General features: G+C 53.8%; 9 protein-coding genes across 9 annotated transcripts; 6 read left to right on the plus strand and 3 right to left on the minus strand.

Annotated features, from left to right (window-relative positions):
- Window positions 1–934: 934 nt before the first annotated feature.
- BDW47DRAFT_110265 (putative pre-mRNA branch site protein p14) lies at window positions 935–2,515 on the plus strand. The gene is made up of 5 exons (XM_024813677.1): window positions 935–1,107; window positions 1,308–1,331; window positions 1,406–1,462; window positions 1,572–1,699; window positions 1,768–2,515. The coding sequence occupies exons 1-5, from the start codon at window positions 1,076–1,078 to the stop codon at window positions 1,866–1,868; spliced, it is 342 nt and encodes a 113-aa protein (XP_024669549.1). The 5' UTR covers window positions 935–1,075; the 3' UTR covers window positions 1,869–2,515.
- Window positions 2,516–2,851: 336 nt separating this feature from the next.
- On the plus strand, window positions 2,852–3,734 carry BDW47DRAFT_110266 (ribonucleoprotein-associated protein). The gene is made up of 3 exons (XM_024813678.1): window positions 2,852–2,987; window positions 3,062–3,157; window positions 3,233–3,734. The coding sequence occupies exons 1-3, from the start codon at window positions 2,966–2,968 to the stop codon at window positions 3,493–3,495; spliced, it is 381 nt and encodes a 126-aa protein (XP_024669550.1). The 5' UTR covers window positions 2,852–2,965; the 3' UTR covers window positions 3,496–3,734.
- Window positions 3,735–3,988: 254 nt separating this feature from the next.
- On the plus strand, window positions 3,989–5,833 carry BDW47DRAFT_110267 (STIMATE family protein). The gene is made up of 2 exons (XM_024813679.1): window positions 3,989–4,904; window positions 4,978–5,833. The coding sequence occupies exons 1-2, from the start codon at window positions 4,446–4,448 to the stop codon at window positions 5,623–5,625; spliced, it is 1,107 nt and encodes a 368-aa protein (XP_024669551.1). The 5' UTR covers window positions 3,989–4,445; the 3' UTR covers window positions 5,626–5,833.
- A 152-nt stretch (window positions 5,834–5,985) lies between these two features.
- BDW47DRAFT_133436 (WD40 repeat domain-containing protein) lies at window positions 5,986–8,190 on the plus strand. Its single transcript, XM_024817832.1, has 4 exons — window positions 5,986–6,370; window positions 6,428–6,907; window positions 6,969–7,827; window positions 7,911–8,190. Exons 1-4 carry the CDS (start codon window positions 6,047–6,049, stop codon window positions 8,060–8,062), a joined length of 1,815 nt encoding a protein of 604 aa, XP_024669552.1. The 5' UTR covers window positions 5,986–6,046; the 3' UTR covers window positions 8,063–8,190.
- A 569-nt stretch (window positions 8,191–8,759) lies between these two features.
- Window positions 8,760–9,470, minus strand: BDW47DRAFT_128063 (uncharacterized protein; the record flags this gene model as incomplete). Its single annotated transcript, XM_024816799.1, has 4 exons — window positions 8,760–8,894; window positions 8,973–8,984; window positions 9,221–9,238; window positions 9,300–9,470. 4 exons carry the CDS (start codon window positions 9,468–9,470, stop codon window positions 8,760–8,762), a joined length of 336 nt encoding a protein of 111 aa, XP_024669553.1.
- A 945-nt stretch (window positions 9,471–10,415) lies between these two features.
- On the minus strand, window positions 10,416–12,086 carry BDW47DRAFT_61786 (putative hexokinase Kxk). Its single transcript, XM_024819444.1, has 2 exons — window positions 11,562–12,086; window positions 10,416–11,505 (listed from the first exon to the last, which is right to left on the minus strand). The coding sequence occupies exons 1-2, from the start codon at window positions 11,964–11,966 to the stop codon at window positions 10,630–10,632; spliced, it is 1,281 nt and encodes a 426-aa protein (XP_024669554.1). The 5' UTR covers window positions 11,967–12,086; the 3' UTR covers window positions 10,416–10,629.
- A 678-nt stretch (window positions 12,087–12,764) lies between these two features.
- On the minus strand, window positions 12,765–14,469 carry BDW47DRAFT_110277 (SIR2 family NAD-dependent protein deacylase; the record flags this gene model as incomplete). The annotated part of the gene is made up of 2 exons (XM_024813680.1): window positions 14,135–14,469; window positions 12,765–14,080 (listed from the first exon to the last, which is right to left on the minus strand). Coding segments are annotated over exons 1-2 (1,138 nt in total), but the record flags the coding sequence as incomplete, so codon positions are not given.
- A 238-nt stretch (window positions 14,470–14,707) lies between these two features.
- On the plus strand, window positions 14,708–17,415 carry BDW47DRAFT_61858 (Golgi transport complex subunit COG4; the record flags this gene model as incomplete). Its single annotated transcript, XM_024819445.1, has 2 exons — window positions 14,708–16,083; window positions 16,140–17,415. The coding sequence occupies exons 1-2, from the start codon at window positions 14,911–14,913 to the stop codon at window positions 17,412–17,414; spliced, it is 2,448 nt and encodes an 815-aa protein (XP_024669556.1). The 5' UTR covers window positions 14,708–14,910.
- A 198-nt stretch (window positions 17,416–17,613) lies between these two features.
- On the plus strand, window positions 17,614–18,474 carry BDW47DRAFT_110280 (ubiquitin-like protein HUB1). The gene has a single exon (XM_024813681.1). The coding sequence runs from the start codon at window positions 17,733–17,735 to the stop codon at window positions 18,372–18,374; it is 642 nt and encodes a 213-aa protein (XP_024669557.1). The 5' UTR covers window positions 17,614–17,732; the 3' UTR covers window positions 18,375–18,474.
- Window positions 18,475–18,642: the final 168 nt, after the last annotated feature.

Here is an 18,642-nt window from a genome sequence, read left to right on the forward strand (position 1 = left end):
GGGGGGGGGGGGGGGGGGTGAAATCTTCGACCACGCGGGCTAAAGAGAGGCCACCGCAGGCAAAAGGACAGTCATTCCTGGCGGGATGGAGGGCGCCGTATGGGGACAAAGAGATGGAATCGAAGTCGAGAGCAGCAAGGAGGCAAGAGGTTTGGCGCCGTCGGAGATCGCAGGTCGGCAATCCCGCCGAAGACTCGAAAGGGGGGTGGAGATTTTTTCCCCGAGACGAGAGAGGAGTATTGAGGCCAAACCGATGATGGGTTGGACGGTCGGTTGACAGGAGAAGGACAGTGGTGTAGTTTGATCGGTCGTGATGGTGGACGTGGTGGACGTCGTGGTGGTGGTGGTGGTAGCGGCGGGTGGGCACAGCACCGAGGGAGGCGGACGCGGGCAATCGCAGAAGGTGTGGTACTGCGAAGACCGGATGGAAAGACCAAGGGATGAAGAGAAGAGATCAAACGATTGAAGAGAGCGAGGCTAAGAGAGGCGATTGATAGATGAGAGGGACGAGAGAGAGGTTGAAGAGGAGGGGAGAGGAGGGGAAGCGAGAAGAGAATGGAGATGGGAGAGAGGGAGAGGAGGAGATGGAAGAGAAGCAGAAGAGGAGGGGAGGAGAAGGCGGGCTGAGGCAGGCAGAATGCGCGTGCCTGAGGCAGTCACCTGGGATATCGTTTGCAGTGGGCATAGAGAGATCCCACTTGATTTGATTCCGATCCAACATTGACTGAATCTATCCTCCTCATCTCATCACGGTCGATTTGAAGGTACCTACCTCCGAGTCCTGTAAATCCGTCATTCACCGTCCCAATCATTCCATCCTCGAATACTCACCAGTTGGCCATCGATCACGGAAGTGAGGCTCCCCTTCCCGCTAAACCCGTTTAGGAAGGCGACTCCCGTTTCCGAACCTCGTTGCTTCATCTGCAACGGAGAACTTGCCTCTGCTCTCCCTGTCTCTTCTTCGCTTTCCCTCCCTTCTTGCCTCTTCTTCTTTCCCAATCCTGTCTCGTCTCGTCTCGACTTCATCTCTCCATTTGAGCCCTCCTGTCTAGGCTGTCTTTTTTCCCACCCGAGAATGAGCCGGAAGCTCGCCCCCGAAGCCAATCGGTAAGTCTGTGGTGCCTCTCGCCTGGATTGAGTTTGCCCCTCCAACGACGCCGCCAGTTCTGGTCGATTTGGATGCGCCTGGATTGTTGCGCATTTGCCGTTGGACTGGATTGCATCTCGGGGGCTTTTTTTTTTCTCTTGCTTTTTTTTTTTTTTGTTAAAGAAAAATGTCATCGGGATCGGGACTAACGGGATGCTAGGATTCTCTTTGTCAAGAACCTCAAGTACGCTGAACCCGAGGACCCCACGAGTCGAGTCAACATGCTGGTGTCCGTTACTGACCACATGGACTGCACAGCTACAACGTGACCGCAGAACAGCTCTTTGATCTTTTCGGCAAGTTTGGTCCCATCAGGTAAGCGCCACCACGCCACGGAACAAGGAAAGAAAAGAAGCAAGAAAGAGAAAGAGAAAGGAAGCAAGAGAAGAGAAGAGATGATGGAAGAGGGTCTGACAACCTCCAGACAAATACGACAGGGAATCGCAAACAACTCCAAGGGCACCGCATTTGTGGTTTACGAGGACGTACACGACGCCAAACAGGCATGCGATAAGCTCAATGGGTTCAACTTTCAGAACAGATATCTCGTCGGTAGGTGCTCATTGATGTGGATGGTATATCGGACGTGGACAGGAAGGCTAACTGGATTGGGGGGACAGTACTATATCACCAGCCAGAGAAAATGCTTAAATCGAAAGAGGATCTGGCGGAAAGGCAGGAAAATCTGGAACGTCTCAAACAACAACACGGTATAGAATGACGTTACGGATTTTCTTTTGTCAGTTTCTTTGCGTACCCTTTGCAGGCACATCGCCGCACGTTATCATGGGCTGGTTGTGGGGTTTCTGGCGTTTTCACTCCGATGGGTTTCATGGCTCTTCTCCGTCTGGATGGTGGCCGGCCGGTGGACGGATCGCTCGCGCGGGTCACCGATCCCTTGGGGAACGGATACAGAATGGGTTTTGTTTCATCCTGGGATCAGGTCCAATTATACCAGTTGAATCTCTACTATCAATATAATCCTTCCAATGGTCGACCACGGTCGGCGATCTGACCTCAATCTGTCTGATTGCTTCTGGAGCGGGGTGTGAATTGGCGAGTGCAAGACTGACTGTCCGACTAATTGGTAGACTGGTCTACATGGGTGTTTCTACCTAATGTAGGGGTCTGGTGGAGTATGCACTGATCGCCCAACGGCCGGCTCCGACAGGCACCAGGCACTTCCTCTCCATAGTTGGGGACAAGCCTCCTGTACGTATGCCTAATCTGGTTGATATGCATCATGCACTACGAACCCTGTAGCGTATCTGAAGTCGCGTGTACTAGTACAGGGTATCTTCTACAGTATGTATAGTATCATGTACAGTATCAATCTCGATCAGATAGGACATGGAATTTATGGTGTCGCCTGTCGCCCAGTATTGACTACAATCTAATCAACAGTTCTTACTTGCAGTAGCTAGTCACAAAAAAAGAAAACGGTATGGAGGGGCATAACGAGAGCTCTTGGGGACATCCAACCCTGTCGCATTCGCAGTGGAGGGAAAGAGGGGTGATCATGATAACGATCGGATGGAGCGATAATGATGAGCACATGTCTCTGCCTTGGTGGTCAGGCACATACTATGCAGCTCGCCCACCGCCCGGGAGACGCCTTACCCGATCCGGCCAAGCACAAGTCTCCACCGGGCGAACTTTCACTTTTCAAGATTTTCCTTCATCTCGACTTTCTCTCTCACCAACGCCTCGCTTCCTCTCTCTTTCCCTCCATCCTTTTTCCTGCACCGTCGGCAGTGATCCATAGCTGTGAGCCATCTCTCTCATTTGACTTCTTCTTTTTTTTATTTTTAAAGAATCATGTCTGCCGAACCTAATGCCGGTAAGTTCACCTTATTACTTCCACTTTTGAAGTGATACCTGCGATCAGTCAACTAATTTATATATGTTTGATAGCCTGGCCCCTGGCCGATGAGGCTCTCACCCAGCAGCTCCTGGACCTGGTGCAGCAGGCTTCGCACTACCGCCAGCTGAAGAAGGGTGCGAACGAGGGTAAGATGATCCCATCCGGATGAAGCCGCATTCTGCATATCGTATCTTGTAGTACCTGTACTGACTTTTGAACAGCCACCAAGACCCTCAATCGCGGTACTGCCGAGCTGGTCATCCTCGCGGCCGACACCACCCCTCTGGCCATTCTGCTCCACATCCCTCTCCTGTGTGAGGACAAGAACACCAGCTACATCTTCGTCCCCAGCAAGCTCGCCCTGGGTCGCGCCACTGGTGTCTCTCGTCCTGTGATCGCTGCTAGCATCACCACCAACGAGGCTTCTGACCTGATGGGACAGATCCGTACCCTGAAGGATAAGGTTGAGCGCATGATGATCTAAGCATGGGTTTGAGGTATGGATTGGGGGGTGATATAGACGGATAATGAAGAAAATAAAATAAAAAATAAAAAATTTACATACTTTTTTTTTGGTCGGTTTTTCTCCACGACAACAGAAGTTGGATTCCGAAAATACTTTTGGACGGTGTTGGGGACTTGGAGAACTGATGGAGTTACGTTGATGTCCATATATGAGATAGGATTAGACCGTATGTCAGCCAAATACCTTGATCTTCTCCCTTTCTGTTTCTTTCCTTTTTCCTATAGAATACTATTCTATAAATATAATTATTTCGGATTTCCATGTTCAAACCATAAGAAAATGGTGTTAGTCAAATAGAAGATAATCCGACTTGGCGTGGGGCGAAGCAGGCATAAGGATGGTGGAGGATGCCTTAGTGCCTGTTGGTCACATTCTTCACTACTAACACTGACGGAGCCCCAACGGAGCACTAAGTCGCCCCCCGTTCTTACGTCGCGTTACTCCTCTTTCCTCTTTCTCCTCTCTCTCTCTCTCTCCCATCTGTCATCTTCATCTTCTCAGATCTCCACCACATTCTCAATAAATTTACACTTGGCTCAGCCTCCTTGCTGGCAGAGGAGTACGCCCAACTGTATATATATTTTCCCCTCCTTCTCTTCCTTCTCTGGCTTTGGTGGGACCTGATCCACTCCGACTATTACTACTCCGATCTTTCTATCGCTTTTTGGACCGTGGCCCGCATGTCTGCCTCACGAACCACCCTGCTCATATAGGGAGGCTCTTATTGACTCGTCCCACTCCCTTGTCGTCTTGTTTTTTTCTTTTTTTAACTCCTTCCTTCCTTCTTCCTCGTTGGGAACATCGCGGGTGAACCGTGGCCGTCAAGTGACCTACGCTATCTGGCTTCCCCCGCGAAGGGAAACCAGAACCCCCTCCCCGTGTCTACATCGACGAAATTAGTCAGGACAATGTCGCTGTCTCCCTCATTCTCGGCGAGGGCCGTGTCAGCCATCGCCCTCGCCCTCCTTATCCACAATGTTGCCGCATTGGCCGATGACGCTCCTCCCACTAAAACCACCACGACGTCATCGTCACCTCAAAAAATCCACTATCCGTTGGCAGGACCCGACCCCAAGGGCGATGGAGAGGACTCGGGCGAATGCAGGCTCCTGGGGCCGTTTTCCCTTTTCGTGCAGGCCGCGCTGGGGGCGCTGGCGCTTCTATCACTCGTTTACAAGCGGTGGAGGGAACGCCCACAACGGCCCTTGAAAGTGTGGGCCTTCGATGTCTCGAAGCAAGTCTTCGGCTCGGCCATGTTGCACCTGGCCAATCTGCTCATGTCCATGTTCTCGGCCGGTCAGTTGGAGATTACCAGCGACTACAGACCCAACCCGTGTTCCTTCTACATCTTGAACCTGGGCATCGATGTAAGTTTGTGGCTTCCGTGGCCGCCCCGTGGCCCATGCTCCCGTGGATCACCCGCTAACGATGAAATACTAGACGACCCTTGGGATTCCCATTCTCATCTTCATCCTGTACATCCTCAATCGGCTCGCCTCGTACACCCCTCTCGCCAACCCCCCCGAATCCATTCAGTCTGGAAACTATGGTCGCCCGCCCCGCGCGACCTGGTGGTTCAAGCAGTCGATGATCTACTTTGTCGGTTTGCTGGGCATGAAGATCTGTGTCTTCTTCCTCATCCAGCTGATCCCGTTCATCGTCAAGGTGGGCGATTGGGCGCTGCGCTGGACCGAGGGCAACCCGGGCGTCCAGATCTTCTTCGTGATGCTCCTGTTCCCGCTCATCATGAACGCCGTCCAGTACTACATCATCGACACCTTCATCAAGAAGCCCGCTCACCAGTTGGAAGAGGAAGAGAGTCGGGACCACGAGGCGTCCGGTGACGAGCGGGGTCCGCAGGACGGTCTCTTGGCGGGCCTGGAGGATAGCTCGCTCGAATCGGACGACGAGTCGGGCAAAGATACCAGGCGGGATATGGAAAACTCCGCACAGGCCAAAGAGCAGTTGCCACGGTATGAGCACGAGGGCGACTACTTCTCAACGTCATCTTCCTCCGCCAATTCTGGGGCCGAGCACAATCACCACGGCCGACCGTCGCTATCGACAAAACCTGCAACTCAGCAGTAGGCCCCTTCAAAAAGCAGACATCAATCGACTGATGTCCACGCACTGGTTTTGCGAGTACGGGCGTTGGCTTGGAATTCATTCATTTCGCTTGCTGCTCATGCACGGTCGCTTCACACTGGATGTATAGGTGCGGTGTGTGAAGTGTTCCAAATCTATCCATTAGACGCAATTATACATAGTCTGTTACATAGTTTTCTGCAATTGTATAGAATCGAGTCCGTTATTTTTACGGTATTGATAGTACCCGTTGATAGTACAGAGTACCCACCGCGGAACTCACCGCCCTTTTCTGCCGGGCGGGCGAAGAAAATTATTGTCGCCCACATACATTTCATGATCTCTCATCTACCAGACCTATTCTCGAGGCCACTGTCAAACTCTCTATCTCTCTAGAGCGTCCCGGTAACAGGTCGCCCTCACAATGCCCAAAGCAGCTCTCAAGCAAAAAACGCGCCAAAAGGCCAAAACCACCACGCGCTCGCCCTTCGAGCCCGGCCGGCCCGTCCACGACGACAGCGATGTCGAGATGGACGCCGCCGATGGCGACGACTCGGATGAGGTTCCTGAGAAGGACGAGGTCGAAGAGAAGCTGGAGCGGATGCTGTTTGGCGACGACGAGGGGTTCCATGAGGCGTTGAAGAATCGCAGTTTGGCGACGCTTGCCGTGGGGAGTGATGATGAGAGTGTTGGGAGTGGGGAGGATGGGGATGGGGAGGGCGATTTGGAGGGGGTTGATGATGCTGATGTGTGTATATGATTTACCGGCTGGGGGATTTATGTGGCTGACTTGGTTTTTTAACAGCTTTTCTTCCTCGATTCCGGCGCTGCACCCGTATCTACGGATCTCGCGAACCCAGCTGCTACCCTATCCGACGGAGAAGACGGCGCATTGACCGAGCCTGCTCTGTGGCACGACAGCGACGACGAGCGTCTGACGGTGTCTCTCGCGAGCCAGAACCGCCTGCGGAAGTTGCGCGTCGCCGAGTCGGAGGATGTGATCAGCGGGAAGGAATACGTCCGACGTCTGCGCAGACAGTTCCTGCAGCTGCACCCGACGCCCGAGTGGGCGAACCCGGAGTTGAACCAACGCGATTCAGACTCGGATCGCGAGATGGATTCGGACGATGAAGAGGCACACTCCACGCAGCCGCTGGCGAAGCTGCTGCAGGGCGTGACGGATTTGACCAAGTTGGAGGAGCAGACGCACCCTGGGGGCAAGAGAAAGCTGCGCCAGGAGACGTTGGATATTCAGCGTTTGAAGGACGTTGGGAAAGATCAACCGGTATGTTTTGCGCTGTGTGCGCGGTTTGAAATCGGACATGAAGCTAACGTGTACCATCCAGTCCTCTATCGACTCGCTTGCGTTCCACCCCAACTACCCCATCCTGCTGTCCTCCGGACCAGCGGCGACGCTCTTCCTGCACCACATTGCGCCGTCCGCGCCAGCCCCGAACCCGCTCCTCACGTCCTTCCACATCCGCCAGACGCCAATCCACACGTCGGCGTTCGCGCCCCCCACAGGGAACAAGATCTTCGCCTCCGGCCGCCGACGATACTTCCACATCTGGGACCTGGACACCGGCAAAGTCGACAAAGTGAACGGCACCGCCGACCGCAAAGAAGAGCAAAAGACCATGGAGCGATTCAAGCTCTCGCCCTGCGGCCGCTACATCGGCCTGGTAGGATCCTCGCGCAAGGGCGGCGGCCTCATCAACGTGCTGAACTCCGGCACGGCGCAATGGATCGCGCAGGTGCGCGTCGACGGCCGCGGCGGCGTCGCCGACTTCGCCTGGTGGAGCGACGGCGAAGGCATGACAGTCGTCAGCAAGAACGGCGAAGTCTCCGAATGGGACGGATCGCTCAACCGCGTCGTCGCGCGCTGGACTGACGCCGGCGCCGTCGGCACGACGGTGCTCACTCTGGGCGGCCGCTCCGGCCGCACCGAGCTGGGCGGAGACCGCTACGTCGCGATCGGCAGCTCCAGCGGCGTGGTAAACGTCTACGACCGACGACCGTGGGCGGCATCTCTCGCCAAATCCTCCTCTTCTTCCTCCTCCACAACCGAACCGACCATCCCACGCAACCCAGAACCCATCCGCGCCCTAGACCAACTCACAACGCCCATCAGCCACGTGGTATTCGCGCCGGACGGACAATTCTTCGTGATGGCAAGTCGATGGAAGCGCGACGCTTTGAGAATTGGTATGTTCTTTAACACCCCCCTCTCTCTCTTTCTATATCTAGTATACCCCCCGAGAAGGCTAGAAGCTAACAAAACATTCAAGTCCACCTCCCAAGCTGCACGGTCTACCGCAACTGGCCTACATCCAACACGCCGCTTGGGCGGATCTCGTCCGTGGCTGTGTCGCCGAATTCGGAGCTAATTGCTGTGGGGAATGAGCAGGGGAGGATCCGGTTGTGGGAGATTAGGGGGTAGATCTATAGACTGGATGAAGTGGTAGTGGTAGATGGTGGGTAGTTAGTTGTGTCATGAAGGTAGGAGAAGGAGGAAGAGAAGGAGAAGAACAAAAGTAATGATTGTATTATCTACTATGCATATAGATGGATGAATGGATAGTTTTGCACCTAGTCTATAGTTGAGTTTATGGACGTACACACATTTATATATACATACAGTGCTACTACACTGCAGGTGCTGCAGTTTTAGAATCACAAGAAAGGTCTCCACATGATACGATACGATATGATATACATGCACAGACGAGATCATTTTCTGGAAGGAAGAAGAGAGCAAGGTCCAGCCAGGGGGTTTTGACTGATGGACTAATTCACCATATAGTAGAATATACCAATGCAATTACTTAGTCAACCTAGTAAGATAATACTACCATTGGAAGTTGAATTCCAAGACCGACATACATCCTATACTAACTACCTCGCGTAGTCCCCTCCCAAATCAAGTACAATAAAATGATAAAGAATGATAATAATCAAATGAACAACAATACTCATATTAGCATTCAATCCAACAATCCAACCCGAAAACATAAACCATATCTCCCCTCCACACAATATCTAGATAGACCTATCGTCCAACCTTCCTTCCATCCATCCATCTATCTGCCAAACCATCACCATCAAGCCTAATGGAGAAACTAAGACTCCGCGGATAGCTACGCAGCTGCCGACGGCGACGGAGCCGGTTTGGCCGAGGCCGAGGCAGACGGAGACGCAGATGGGGACGAGGACGACGAGGGGGTGGGAACAAGGCTGCCTATAGCGTCGGCGACGGGGTTGAGGATGAGTTTCTATTGATATTCTCGAGTCAGATATGTGCTTCTGGCTTTCTTCCAGATAAGTTTGCGATGGATGCGACGGGGACTTACATCGAGTCCGAGCTGTTGGTTGAGATATTAGCATATTCTTCTACTTTTTGACATGATGGATCTGGAAGGGATAGGGGAGATGAAAGACTTACCGCGTCAAGAAGCTATTACCAAACATAGTAGAAAACAAACAAACAAGTTAGTCAAATCCAAACCAACCACATGTGCATCCATCTCTCACGAAGACGACCGCACCGCTATGTAACTACGTGTAGTGAGATGGTAAGATATCCAAACAATCAACTCACCGAGTTGTACCCCGGTTTCTACCGCAATTAGCATCTTTCTTCCTTTTTTCTCGTGATGCAAGAATCAGACAGCACATACAAGATCTCCCTGCTCTCTGCTCGGGCTCGACTGTCCTCCTGATTTCCTTTCTAATTGCGCTTCACGCATAGCAGGCGCACTTCCGCTCGCGTCCCCTTCGTCGCCGCCTTGTTGGGATAGGGCCATTGCTATGGCTGCGGAGGAGAGCATGAGGGCGAGGGATAGTTTCATTTTGCTGTTGTTGTTGTTGTTTTTGTAGGTAGTCTCTCGGCTATGCTTGAGTTTGAATAACAGAGCAGAGTAGGGTAGAGTTGAATACAAGTGAAAGGAGGAAATGTGTCAGATCAAGTACCCCTCGTGGAAGATACATACATATGCTCCTAGCTCATCATGCGTAATCGGAGAAAGTCCACGGAATGAACCCTAGGCATGTGTCTACCTAGGTTAGGTAGGAAGGTAGGGATGCGAGGCCCCTTGCTTCGGAATATTGAGTTGGGATTTTGAATCTGGCTGACGATGTCAGTTGGTTGGTCTTTTCTCCCTGCCTTGTCCCTGTCTTTGGGAGATGAAACATGTCTGGGATTGTTTTTTGCTGGGATGGCCTGGTTGATATGGACTTAGCAGTGTAATGGCGGTAGTTGATGGTTGAATTTGGATGGTCCTCAATGGAGAGGACTATTTGTGAAAACAAAGTGGCGTTTGTTGCATTCTTGTCCCGCAGGAATGTGGTGTGAACATGTTGGATAAGTTGACTGTTTGTAGTGGTTGATTTCAAGAGTCATGCTCGTTCAGAGAGCACAGCCAGCAATTGCATCTACTTCTCATCCCAGATTGAAGGATCTGTTTCCTATCTTGGCGAACCAGTCTATTCCAACTGAGGATGCGATGACGACTCATCAGGGATACTCCCCTGTCCTTATATCAACCTACCGTGACAATAGCCAGCTCACAAACAATGGATGAATGAATAGAAACTCCGCTGCATGAACACCGGACCATGCACCAGCATGGTATAACGACAGACTGTCAGAAGACCCTGAAACCCTGTATGGAATGAGACTAATGCAACATGTAACTACATAACTGATAGTCCCTGCGCGGTGACATCATGACGAATTCAGCCGACTGTTTTTAAACCAGCTGAGGGGCAATCATGAGGGATAAACAAGAGGAGGAAGTGATCGTCCTATGATGCTGCAGTCCACTAGGCAGCTGCCAGGCTTGGAGTTAAACCAGACTAACTGACCATCTATTCCATGTCAGTAAACACCAATCAATGCATCATAGGCGAGTTTGCTAGAGTAAGAAAGTATCAAAATCATTGTATTCATAACATGTATATCCTTTTATATGCGCCTACTCAATCGTGCCCCACACCAAGAAGATTGGATTAGATGAGCGTCTTGATCTCTTCCGTGTTCCTGACACCGGCCACATTACCCGCCTTGATGCGCTTCAGCGTCAGCGACGCAATCAGCGCCGCCCCGACACCCGAGCCGTCCTCGGCCGCCATGATGACCACCTTGTCCTGCTCCGAGGGCGCCCAGTCCAAGATCTCACGCAGGGCCTGCGCGCCACGGGCCTGGAAGTGCGGGTACTTGGTGAACACCGAGCCGTCGGCCCCCACGTGGCACGACTTGATGTTCTTCTTCTTGCAGATCGCGGCCACACCGCAGGAGGACAGGCGGGCCGCGCGGGTCCCGATCAGCTCGGCCAGGCGGCGGATCATCTCCAGCTCGACCGGGGTGGGCTTGATGCCCAGCTTGCTCTCCATCAGGTCTGACGTCTCCTGCAGGTTCTCGTAGGGGTCCTCCTCGATGGCGGCGGGGAATGACGAGTCGAGCAGGTATGGCTGCCTCAGCTTGTCGGTGTTCTGGCCCTTGAAGATGAGGCCCGGCTGGTTGTCGATGAGGTCTAGCAGGGCCAATCGGAGGATCTCGCCCAAGTACAGACCCGCGGTCATCTTCTCGAACGCCTGCTGGCCGGGACGCGGGGATTCGCGGTCAATGATGTGATCGTACTTGGAGAGCGGGAGGACGATGTGTTCGTTGTCGAAGGCCCCGTACTCGCAGTTGATGGCGACGGGCGTGTCGGGGGGCAGGTTCATGTGCGCGAGCTTGGGCACCGAGCCGGCATCCTCCATGTAGGCCGCGTTGACGCCGGTGCCGAAGATGCAGCCGATCTTCATCTCGGGGTCCGTGTAGGCCGAGGCGATGAGTGTTCCGGTGGTGTCGTTGATCAAGGCAGCCACTTTAATCGGAAGGCCCTATCGATGGTCAGTTCGGGTCAGGATGGAGAGAACGATAACGAGATCGGTCGTACCCGCTTCTGCAAGGCTGCCTCTAGCGGAGGGACCACATCTTGGCCCTCCACGCCGTCGATATCAAACCCCTTGGTCCAGCGCTGGAGAATGCCGTGGTCGATGTATTCCTGGGTTGCCGGGTAGGAGAAGGTGAAACCCAGCGGCAACTTGTTGAGCTCCTTGTCCGCATGGTGGTGCTCGATGAACTCCTGGAGACAGTCGCCAATGTACTCCCACAGTTGCTCGGCGGTACCGGTCCGTAACTCATCGGGCATGCGATATTTGGACTGGGTGATGTCGAACTTGCCCTTCTCTTTGGTCAAGGTGATCTCACAAACCCGCAGGTTGGTGCCGCCCATGTCGAGCGCGAGAAAGGTGCCTTCCTCGTTACCATCGGGGAAGCCCATAACCCAGGTAACGTTCATGGGCTGAGCCGTCAGCGAGGATTCTCTCTAGATAAGAGGGGATGTTGTTTCAGTTCGTCCACTCACAATGTTACCACCCTCGACGGTGAGACCTGAACACCCCGAATGAGCCAAAACGGACGGGAAATCTCCGGTGGACATTTTTACATACCCTTCTCCAGCTCCTTTTCGAAATGATTGACAACCTCCTTCAGCTTGGCTGTATCGACGGTGAAGATGTTCTCAAACTCCTGAATGTGGGCTAGGAGGTTCTGAGGAACATCCTGGATGGAACCTGCCCAAAAGTCAGCGAGAAGCAGACAATTGAGTCTGAGATTAACCTACCCTTGCGGGCAGGGGGAACCTTGGGACCGATTCCGACCATGATGCAGGAACCGCACTATACTGTGGAATGCGAAGGTGTTTCGTTGACGGAGGTGGGGTTGATCGGGGTAGGTTCTCGAGGGATTGACGAGGAACCGGGGAACGGGAGAGGGAGGATGGCACTCTCAGTAAGAAAAAATAAGAAGAAGACTAGAAAGCGAACTCTAGATGAGAGATTGAAGAGATGTGGGAGGAGAAGCCAACAAGATGTCCAGAAAAAGAGAGAAGAACAAGAATACTACATAAACATGAATGATATCACTCGCCGCGCTAAACCCGTCATGGTAACCAACTTTGCCCCGCCATGATTTCACTCACCGAACTGCATTTTGAGTATGCGGTATTGGTATTACTGTCTTCTATAAACCAGGCTATTGGAGTAGAATTATAATATCCATATGGCGATATCAATCAGATCGTGAGGTCAAGAATCAACTAATATAGCTCGCTGTGTGGATGCCTGACTGCAGCCCTAAGTCATCTTTGCCTTGAAAACTCCATCCTTTCATATCTTTTAGGTATATCCATCGCATGACCAATCCATCTATACAGTAGAAACAAACAATAGGAAGACAACAGAGTCAAGAAAGAGAAGAAGAATTACAAAAGAAACACAATAATTATATCCAGCCAAGTCGTGTCGTCAAAATCAATCAATAATGCCAGCAACATCTTCATACCGCCAAACGCCTCCCTGCAGCCCGTGTCCGATGATGGTTGGATCGTTTGGTTCATATCACTGAGAGCTTTTTATTCCGTCCCCGCGCCAGGTGGGGAAACACATGCGCCAGTCCCCCCACTCCGGTATCCTCCTCGTCCTCCGCTACCCGCTTCTCCCGTCGGTCCTCGTTCAACTGTTGACGGTCGAGATGCTGCCGCACCCGTTGCTCGTACGCACCGGAAATCCCTAGAGTCCGGTCCACCTCCTCCGTTAGATGGTCGACTTCGTCGCGCAGCCGTTCGTCGCGGGTCGCGGGGGGTGCCATCTCCGCGTCGCGAGATTTCTGGTTGGGGTTGGTCGATTCCCACACCTGCTCTAATTCAGACTCCCAGCCGAGGGCGCTCGCCAGGCGGCGTACACCGGCGTCGCAGTCTCCCAGGATCAGCACATCATCCGGCCGCGACCCCAATCCCCCCACCCTTTCCATGTTGATAAGCACGCGCGGGACCCCGTCGGACACGAAGGACGGCAGACTGGCAAAAGGCTGGACCTGAAGGCTGGTGCCCATGACAATACACAGATCGGCCTCTTCAGGGAGAGAGCGGTTGTCGAAAAAGTCCCCCGGCAGGGCCTCGCCGAAGAAGACGATGTCCGGTTTCACCAGGCCGTTGCACCGCAAACAGGTGGGCACGCTTCCCTGGGCGATAGCCTCCTGCATGCGATCCTCCGGGTATTCGGCCTTGCATTCGATGCAGTGCTGGGTGGCGAAGCTCCCGTGCGCCTCCACGATCACCTCCCCGGGTACCCCCGCCAAGCGCTCTAGACAATCAATGTTCTGCGAGAAGTGCTTTAGCAGGATGCCCTTGTCGTAAAGGAGCCGGATGAACGCATGGGCCACGGTGGGGCGGTATTTGCCGGGGGCAAGCTCCCGCGCCAGGGCGTAGAAGGGCCGGGGGTTTTGGCGGAAGAAGCTGATATCGAAGACGGCTTCAGGATCGGGCAGATCCAGATGGGCTAAGTTGGCGTAGATACCGGTGTCTGGGGATCGGAAATCCGGAATGCCTGCCGAGGTGCTGATACCAGCGCCGACCTGGATTATAGCTCCATCAGTGGATGATCATACCGAGAAGGGCTTGAAACTGACCATGACTACCACACGGCGCACACCTTTCTCTTTGACGTACTTGGCCAGCGCCTCCACCGTCCGCGCCTCCAACACGGTCGGTGGGGTCTTCGCATCGACCATGGTCGAAGATTCGTTCCCCATATTGCGACGTGGCCGACCAGGTTTGGAGAACCTGGACTGCTGGTGTCGAGGTCTGCGACGGCGACCGATGGTGGCGGAAGAAAGAAAAAAAGAAAGGAAAAAAAGGAAGAGGGAAAAGATAAGAAGGACGACAAGGTAATATAGGAAGCTGACTTGAACAAGAAGAACGGCAAAAAAAGCAGCCGCAGCAATATATGTACAGATGAAGCAAGGAAGTTGTCAAAAGAGAGAAGTTGATTCGATCATTCCAAAATGATGGAGATGCGAGGCGCGGTTGCTGCCTTGGGCATCTGTCATACTATAACGTCATCTCACTGTTCACATGTGGCTTCAATCTGGAGTACATCATATTTCCCGGGATTTTCTATATCCTGGATTTGATTTTGCAAGAAGTAAAACTATTTATACTCACATTTCGATATATCTGTCTATATAAGTAACAAAATTAAGGCCGATTATAGATTTATAGCTGCATACTCTTTCAGAACGTTGAATCATTCATATTTCTGTCATATCCCTGCATAAATTATCAGCCTCACCGCCTTCCCTATTCATCTCAACGCCAGCTTGCTCCTTTATCTTCATCTCCTCTTCTTCTCCCTCACACATTCTCCAATTATATTGTGCACGCCTCTCTTGGCTACTCAAGGAGAATGTCTGTCTCTGGCGTCTCTCCATCGGTTAACGGACATGGCGAACCCGATATCTTCAACGCCAGCTCCGTCGCGGAGATCAGAGCTACCTTGTCGCATCTACACGACCAGGAGGCCTCAGTAACCGCTCGACTGGACGCCCTAGTGACCTCCCAGAAAGACTTCTCGCGCGAATTCGGTCGATTGGATCTTCTTCGAGCCCATCTCAGCTCTCAAACTACCACCACCCGGACCGTAAGCCATGGCATGCTCTCCGACGCCGCCGCCACGGCCGATCGCATCTCGAGCGCCGTCCGCCGTCTGGATCTGGAACAGTCGCACGTCAAGGCCACGCTGCAGGTCGTCGAACAGGTGTCGGATCTCAAGGCCTGCGTGTTAGGCGTGTCGGGTTCCATGGGCGCCCCGCAGGACTGGGAGACCGCGGCTACCTACCTGAACCGCGCCTCCAAGATCCCCGAGGAGGTCGTCCATGGGACCTTCGCCGCGCAGATGGTGCCCACCGCTGAGGTGCCGGATGCGCCGCACGTCACGCTGGAGAACGCGGCTGAGTCGCTGTGTGGGCTCTTCCTGCGCGAGTTTGACAAGGCCGTCAAGGAGAGCAACGACGCCAAGATCACCCGCTTCTTCAAGCTCTTCCCCCTGATCGGCCGCTCCGAGGTCGGCCTGGACGTTTACGGCCGCTACGTGTGCCAGGGGGTTGCGTCGCGCGCGCGGTCCAACCTCAACGCGGGGTCCACCGCTCAGAGCCGGGACGGTTTCTTCTACGCCAATGCCCTTATCAAATTGTTCGAGCACATCGCTCAGATTATAGACGGACATGGTGGCCTCGTGGAGCGCCATTACGGGCCGAGGAAGATGAACCGGGTGATTGAGCGGCTGCAGGTCGAAGCCGATGTCCAAGGTGGCATCATCCTTGACACCTGGAGCGACGAGCGCCACATGGACCGCAAGTTGACCGACACCAAGTCTTATGCGTTCACCTTCCTCGTGCAGAGCTTTCTGCCCCAGCGCAGCACCACCCCACGGTCTAACTCCCCTGCTAGTAAGGACGGCGGCGTGGCGGCGGAGGATGAAGGGGTGGATATGAAAGAGATCGACGGGGTTCTCAACGAGATGGCGGTCATGCTTGGCCGGTGGTCGCTTTACTGTCGGTTCTTGGCAGAGACGTGCAACGTAAGTAACCGTCTTCCCCTCCGCTTCTATCTTGGGGGAAATCTGACAGGGTATAGGGTACGGAAGAGGATGACCAGAGGTTCACCGCTCCCCAATTCCTGCAAGAATCGAGTCTTGCCAGGAAGGTCAACGACCGGTTGGTGTCTCCATTCAACACGATGACAACCTTTTTCTTCCGGCGGTCCGTCGAGAAAGCCTTCCAGCTGGACGAACAGCCATCCGGCTTGACCCTCCAGCCCCAGCGGCCACTGAAGGCCGATCCCCCGCACATCACTTCGGCCGTCGACGACATCATGTACATTGTCAACAAAGTCCTGCAGCAGTCGCTCGCGACGTCGCAGATCGGGGTCGTCACCAACGTGGTGCCCACCTTATCCCGGGTTCTAGGCTCCGACTTCATCGGCATGACGCAGCGCAAGATGCGCGACGAGTGCTACCCGCGGGCACCAGTGCAAGGCGCACAGCCCCCAGAACACCTTCTCATCCCGTTCCTAGTCCTCATCAACAACCTCGACATAGCAGTCGACTACGTCCGGCGAATCGTCCAGAACCACACCGAGGCCAAGAAGCGAATCACGGGGCCAGACGGACAAACAGAGGAGTCAGAGCCCCTGCGCGCTCTCTTCCCGGTACCATCCGAGGCAGCCCTCGCCCTCCGGACCCTACAAACCATGTCCTCGTCCTTCGAATCCAAAGCCACCGAGCTCCTCTCCGACGGCATCCAAGTTGTCTTCAACAACGTGGTCAAAAACCGGCTCCGCCCAATCCTAGCCGACGCGTTCCGCGACATCGAATACCAACCGGGCAACGACCGCGACCCAACAAGCAGCGCCTACCACGAGTACGACCACGACCACGATCACCACGACCACGACGCCGGCCACAGCGGCAGCGGAGACACCAACAGCCGGGCGGAACTAGTGCGCCCACGCTTCGCCAACAGCTGGACCGAGCTCCTCCTCCCGGTCTCCCGAATCCTCACCGCATCCGCCTTCGACCGCCTCCTAACGGTCACAGTCGCCTACCTCGCACGGCTGCTCGAAAAGCGCCTCTGGTCCTACCACGGCCGGGTGAACGCGCTAGGCGCGACACGACTCGAGCGCGACGTATCGGGTGTTGTCAGCGCAGCTGTGGATGTGGGCGGCACGCACGGCACGCCAGGCCGGTACAGACACCGGGAGGCGTTTGCGCGGTGCACGCAGATGGCGCTGGTGGTGGGGATGGACGAAGACGAGTGGGATGATGTGCTCAGAGGGGGGGAGACGGCTGAAGTGGTGGATAAGTTAAGTGCGGAGGAGAGGGTACGGGTGAGGGGGATGGTGCGGAGGTAGCATACTTTATATTATATCATTCAGTAGATTTGACTTACACATTATACTACAATCTTGAGTCTATACTGGATCCACTCAGACTGCCTGCTCTAGTTATAGTTGTCTTGATTAGCTGAGCGTATATGATGAGTAATAAATTACTAACCACCACCACCCGGATAAGCTAACCACCAACATAACCTACCAGGTCCCTCACCCACCTACAGCTACCCAGCTAGCTAGCTACCCACACTCCAACAACCATGGCCAACCTAACCTAACCATTACCACCATAACCACCCACCCACCCATCAACCCCACAGAGAGCAAGCCATCAAAATGGCAGACCGCCACGAGCGCCGCTCACGCTCGCGCTCACCCCCCCGCCGCCCAAAAGCCCAAAGCAGCGGCGGATTCCGCTGGAAAGATAAGCGCCCAAACAACACCAACAATACCAACACCAGAGACGATGGCTCCGGTCGCAGTCGCGGCTTAGACAGGGGGTATCACCGGCGCGATCGATCTCGCTCTCGCTCCCCGGTACGGTCTCGTCGACGGTCTCGGTCTCGATCTCGCTCGCCCCCAGGATCCAACAAATCCAAGCCCGAAGAAGCCAGCAGCGCCAAACCACCCACCTCCAACAAGCACGAAAACGAATCCCCCGCCGAGCGCGAAGCGCGCAAACAGCGCAAGAAGGAAAAGCGCGCCGCCGCCGCCGCCGCAGCGGCCGCGGGGCCGCCGCAAGCGATGATCATCGTGCACGTCAACGACCGGCTCGGCACCAAGACGTCTATTCCTTGTCTTCCGTCTGATACTATTGGGGATTTCAAGGCGATGGTGGCGGCTCATATCGGGCGGGAGCCGAACGCGCTGCTGTTGAAGAGGCAGGGGGAGAGGCCGTTCAAGGATTTTTTGACGTTGGAGGATTATTCGATTTCGAGTAATTGTCAGTTGGATTTGGAGGTTGGGACGGGGGATTAAATTTCTTCTTCTTCTTCTTCTTCTTTTATGTATTAGGGGTTCAGTGGGTTCACTTTTTTTTCTCACTTTTTTTAATTTATTTTATCCTTGTGATTGCAATGGTTGTTATTACGATGGGATGCTGTATTTATGAACGTCAGATTACTTCAATACTGAAATTTGAGTATAGTATATTATCATGTCTACAGTGGTATCAACCCAACCCTATGTACAGCCAAACGCCAATCCATAATAGATCATACATGCAATATTGGCACAGCCAATGACA

The sequence above is a fragment of the Aspergillus candidus genome (assembly GCF_002847045.1).
Source record: "Aspergillus candidus strain CBS 102.13 unplaced genomic scaffold BDW47scaffold_45, whole genome shotgun sequence".
Lineage (NCBI taxonomy): Eukaryota > Fungi > Ascomycota > Eurotiomycetes > Eurotiales > Aspergillaceae > Aspergillus > Aspergillus candidus.

What these genes read in the sequence shown, in the direction of transcription:
- BDW47DRAFT_110267 (XM_024813679.1), top strand. Translation starts at nt 4,446, where the DNA reads ATGTCGCTGTCTCCCTCATTCTCGGCGAGGGCCGTGTCAGCCATCGCC. An exon ending in TCTTGAACCTGGGCATCGAT is followed by an intron (nt 4,905 to 4,977) that starts GTAAGTTTGTGG and finishes ATGAAATACTAG; the next exon opens with ACGACCCTTGGGATTCCCAT.
- BDW47DRAFT_61786 (XM_024819444.1), bottom strand. Translation starts at nt 11,966, where the DNA reads ATGAACGTTACCTGGGTTATGGGCTTCCCCGATGGTAACGAGGAAGGC. An exon ending in AGGCAGCCTTGCAGAAGCGG is followed by an intron (nt 11,506 to 11,561) that starts GTACGACCGATC and finishes GACCATCGATAG; the next exon opens with GGCCTTCCGATTAAAGTGGC.
- BDW47DRAFT_110266 (XM_024813678.1), top strand. Translation starts at nt 2,966, where the DNA reads ATGTCTGCCGAACCTAATGCCG. An exon ending in GTCTGCCGAACCTAATGCCG is followed by an intron (nt 2,988 to 3,061) that starts GTAAGTTCACCT and finishes TATGTTTGATAG; the next exon opens with CCTGGCCCCTGGCCGATGAG. An exon ending in GAAGAAGGGTGCGAACGAGG is followed by an intron (nt 3,158 to 3,232) that starts GTAAGATGATCC and finishes ACTTTTGAACAG; the next exon opens with CCACCAAGACCCTCAATCGC.
- BDW47DRAFT_110265 (XM_024813677.1), top strand. Translation starts at nt 1,076, where the DNA reads ATGAGCCGGAAGCTCGCCCCCGAAGCCAATCG. An exon ending in CTCGCCCCCGAAGCCAATCG is followed by an intron (nt 1,108 to 1,307) that starts GTAAGTCTGTGG and finishes ACGGGATGCTAG; the next exon opens with GATTCTCTTTGTCAAGAACC. An exon ending in GGCAAGTTTGGTCCCATCAG is followed by an intron (nt 1,463 to 1,571) that starts GTAAGCGCCACC and finishes GACAACCTCCAG; the next exon opens with ACAAATACGACAGGGAATCG.
- BDW47DRAFT_110280 (XM_024813681.1), top strand. Translation starts at nt 17,733, where the DNA reads ATGGCAGACCGCCACGAGCGCCGCTCACGCTCGCGCTCACCCCCCCGC.
- BDW47DRAFT_133436 (XM_024817832.1), top strand. Translation starts at nt 6,047, where the DNA reads ATGCCCAAAGCAGCTCTCAAGCAAAAAACGCGCCAAAAGGCCAAAACC. An exon ending in ACGTTGGGAAAGATCAACCG is followed by an intron (nt 6,908 to 6,968) that starts GTATGTTTTGCG and finishes TGTACCATCCAG; the next exon opens with TCCTCTATCGACTCGCTTGC. An exon ending in GCGCGACGCTTTGAGAATTG is followed by an intron (nt 7,828 to 7,910) that starts GTATGTTCTTTA and finishes AAAACATTCAAG; the next exon opens with TCCACCTCCCAAGCTGCACG.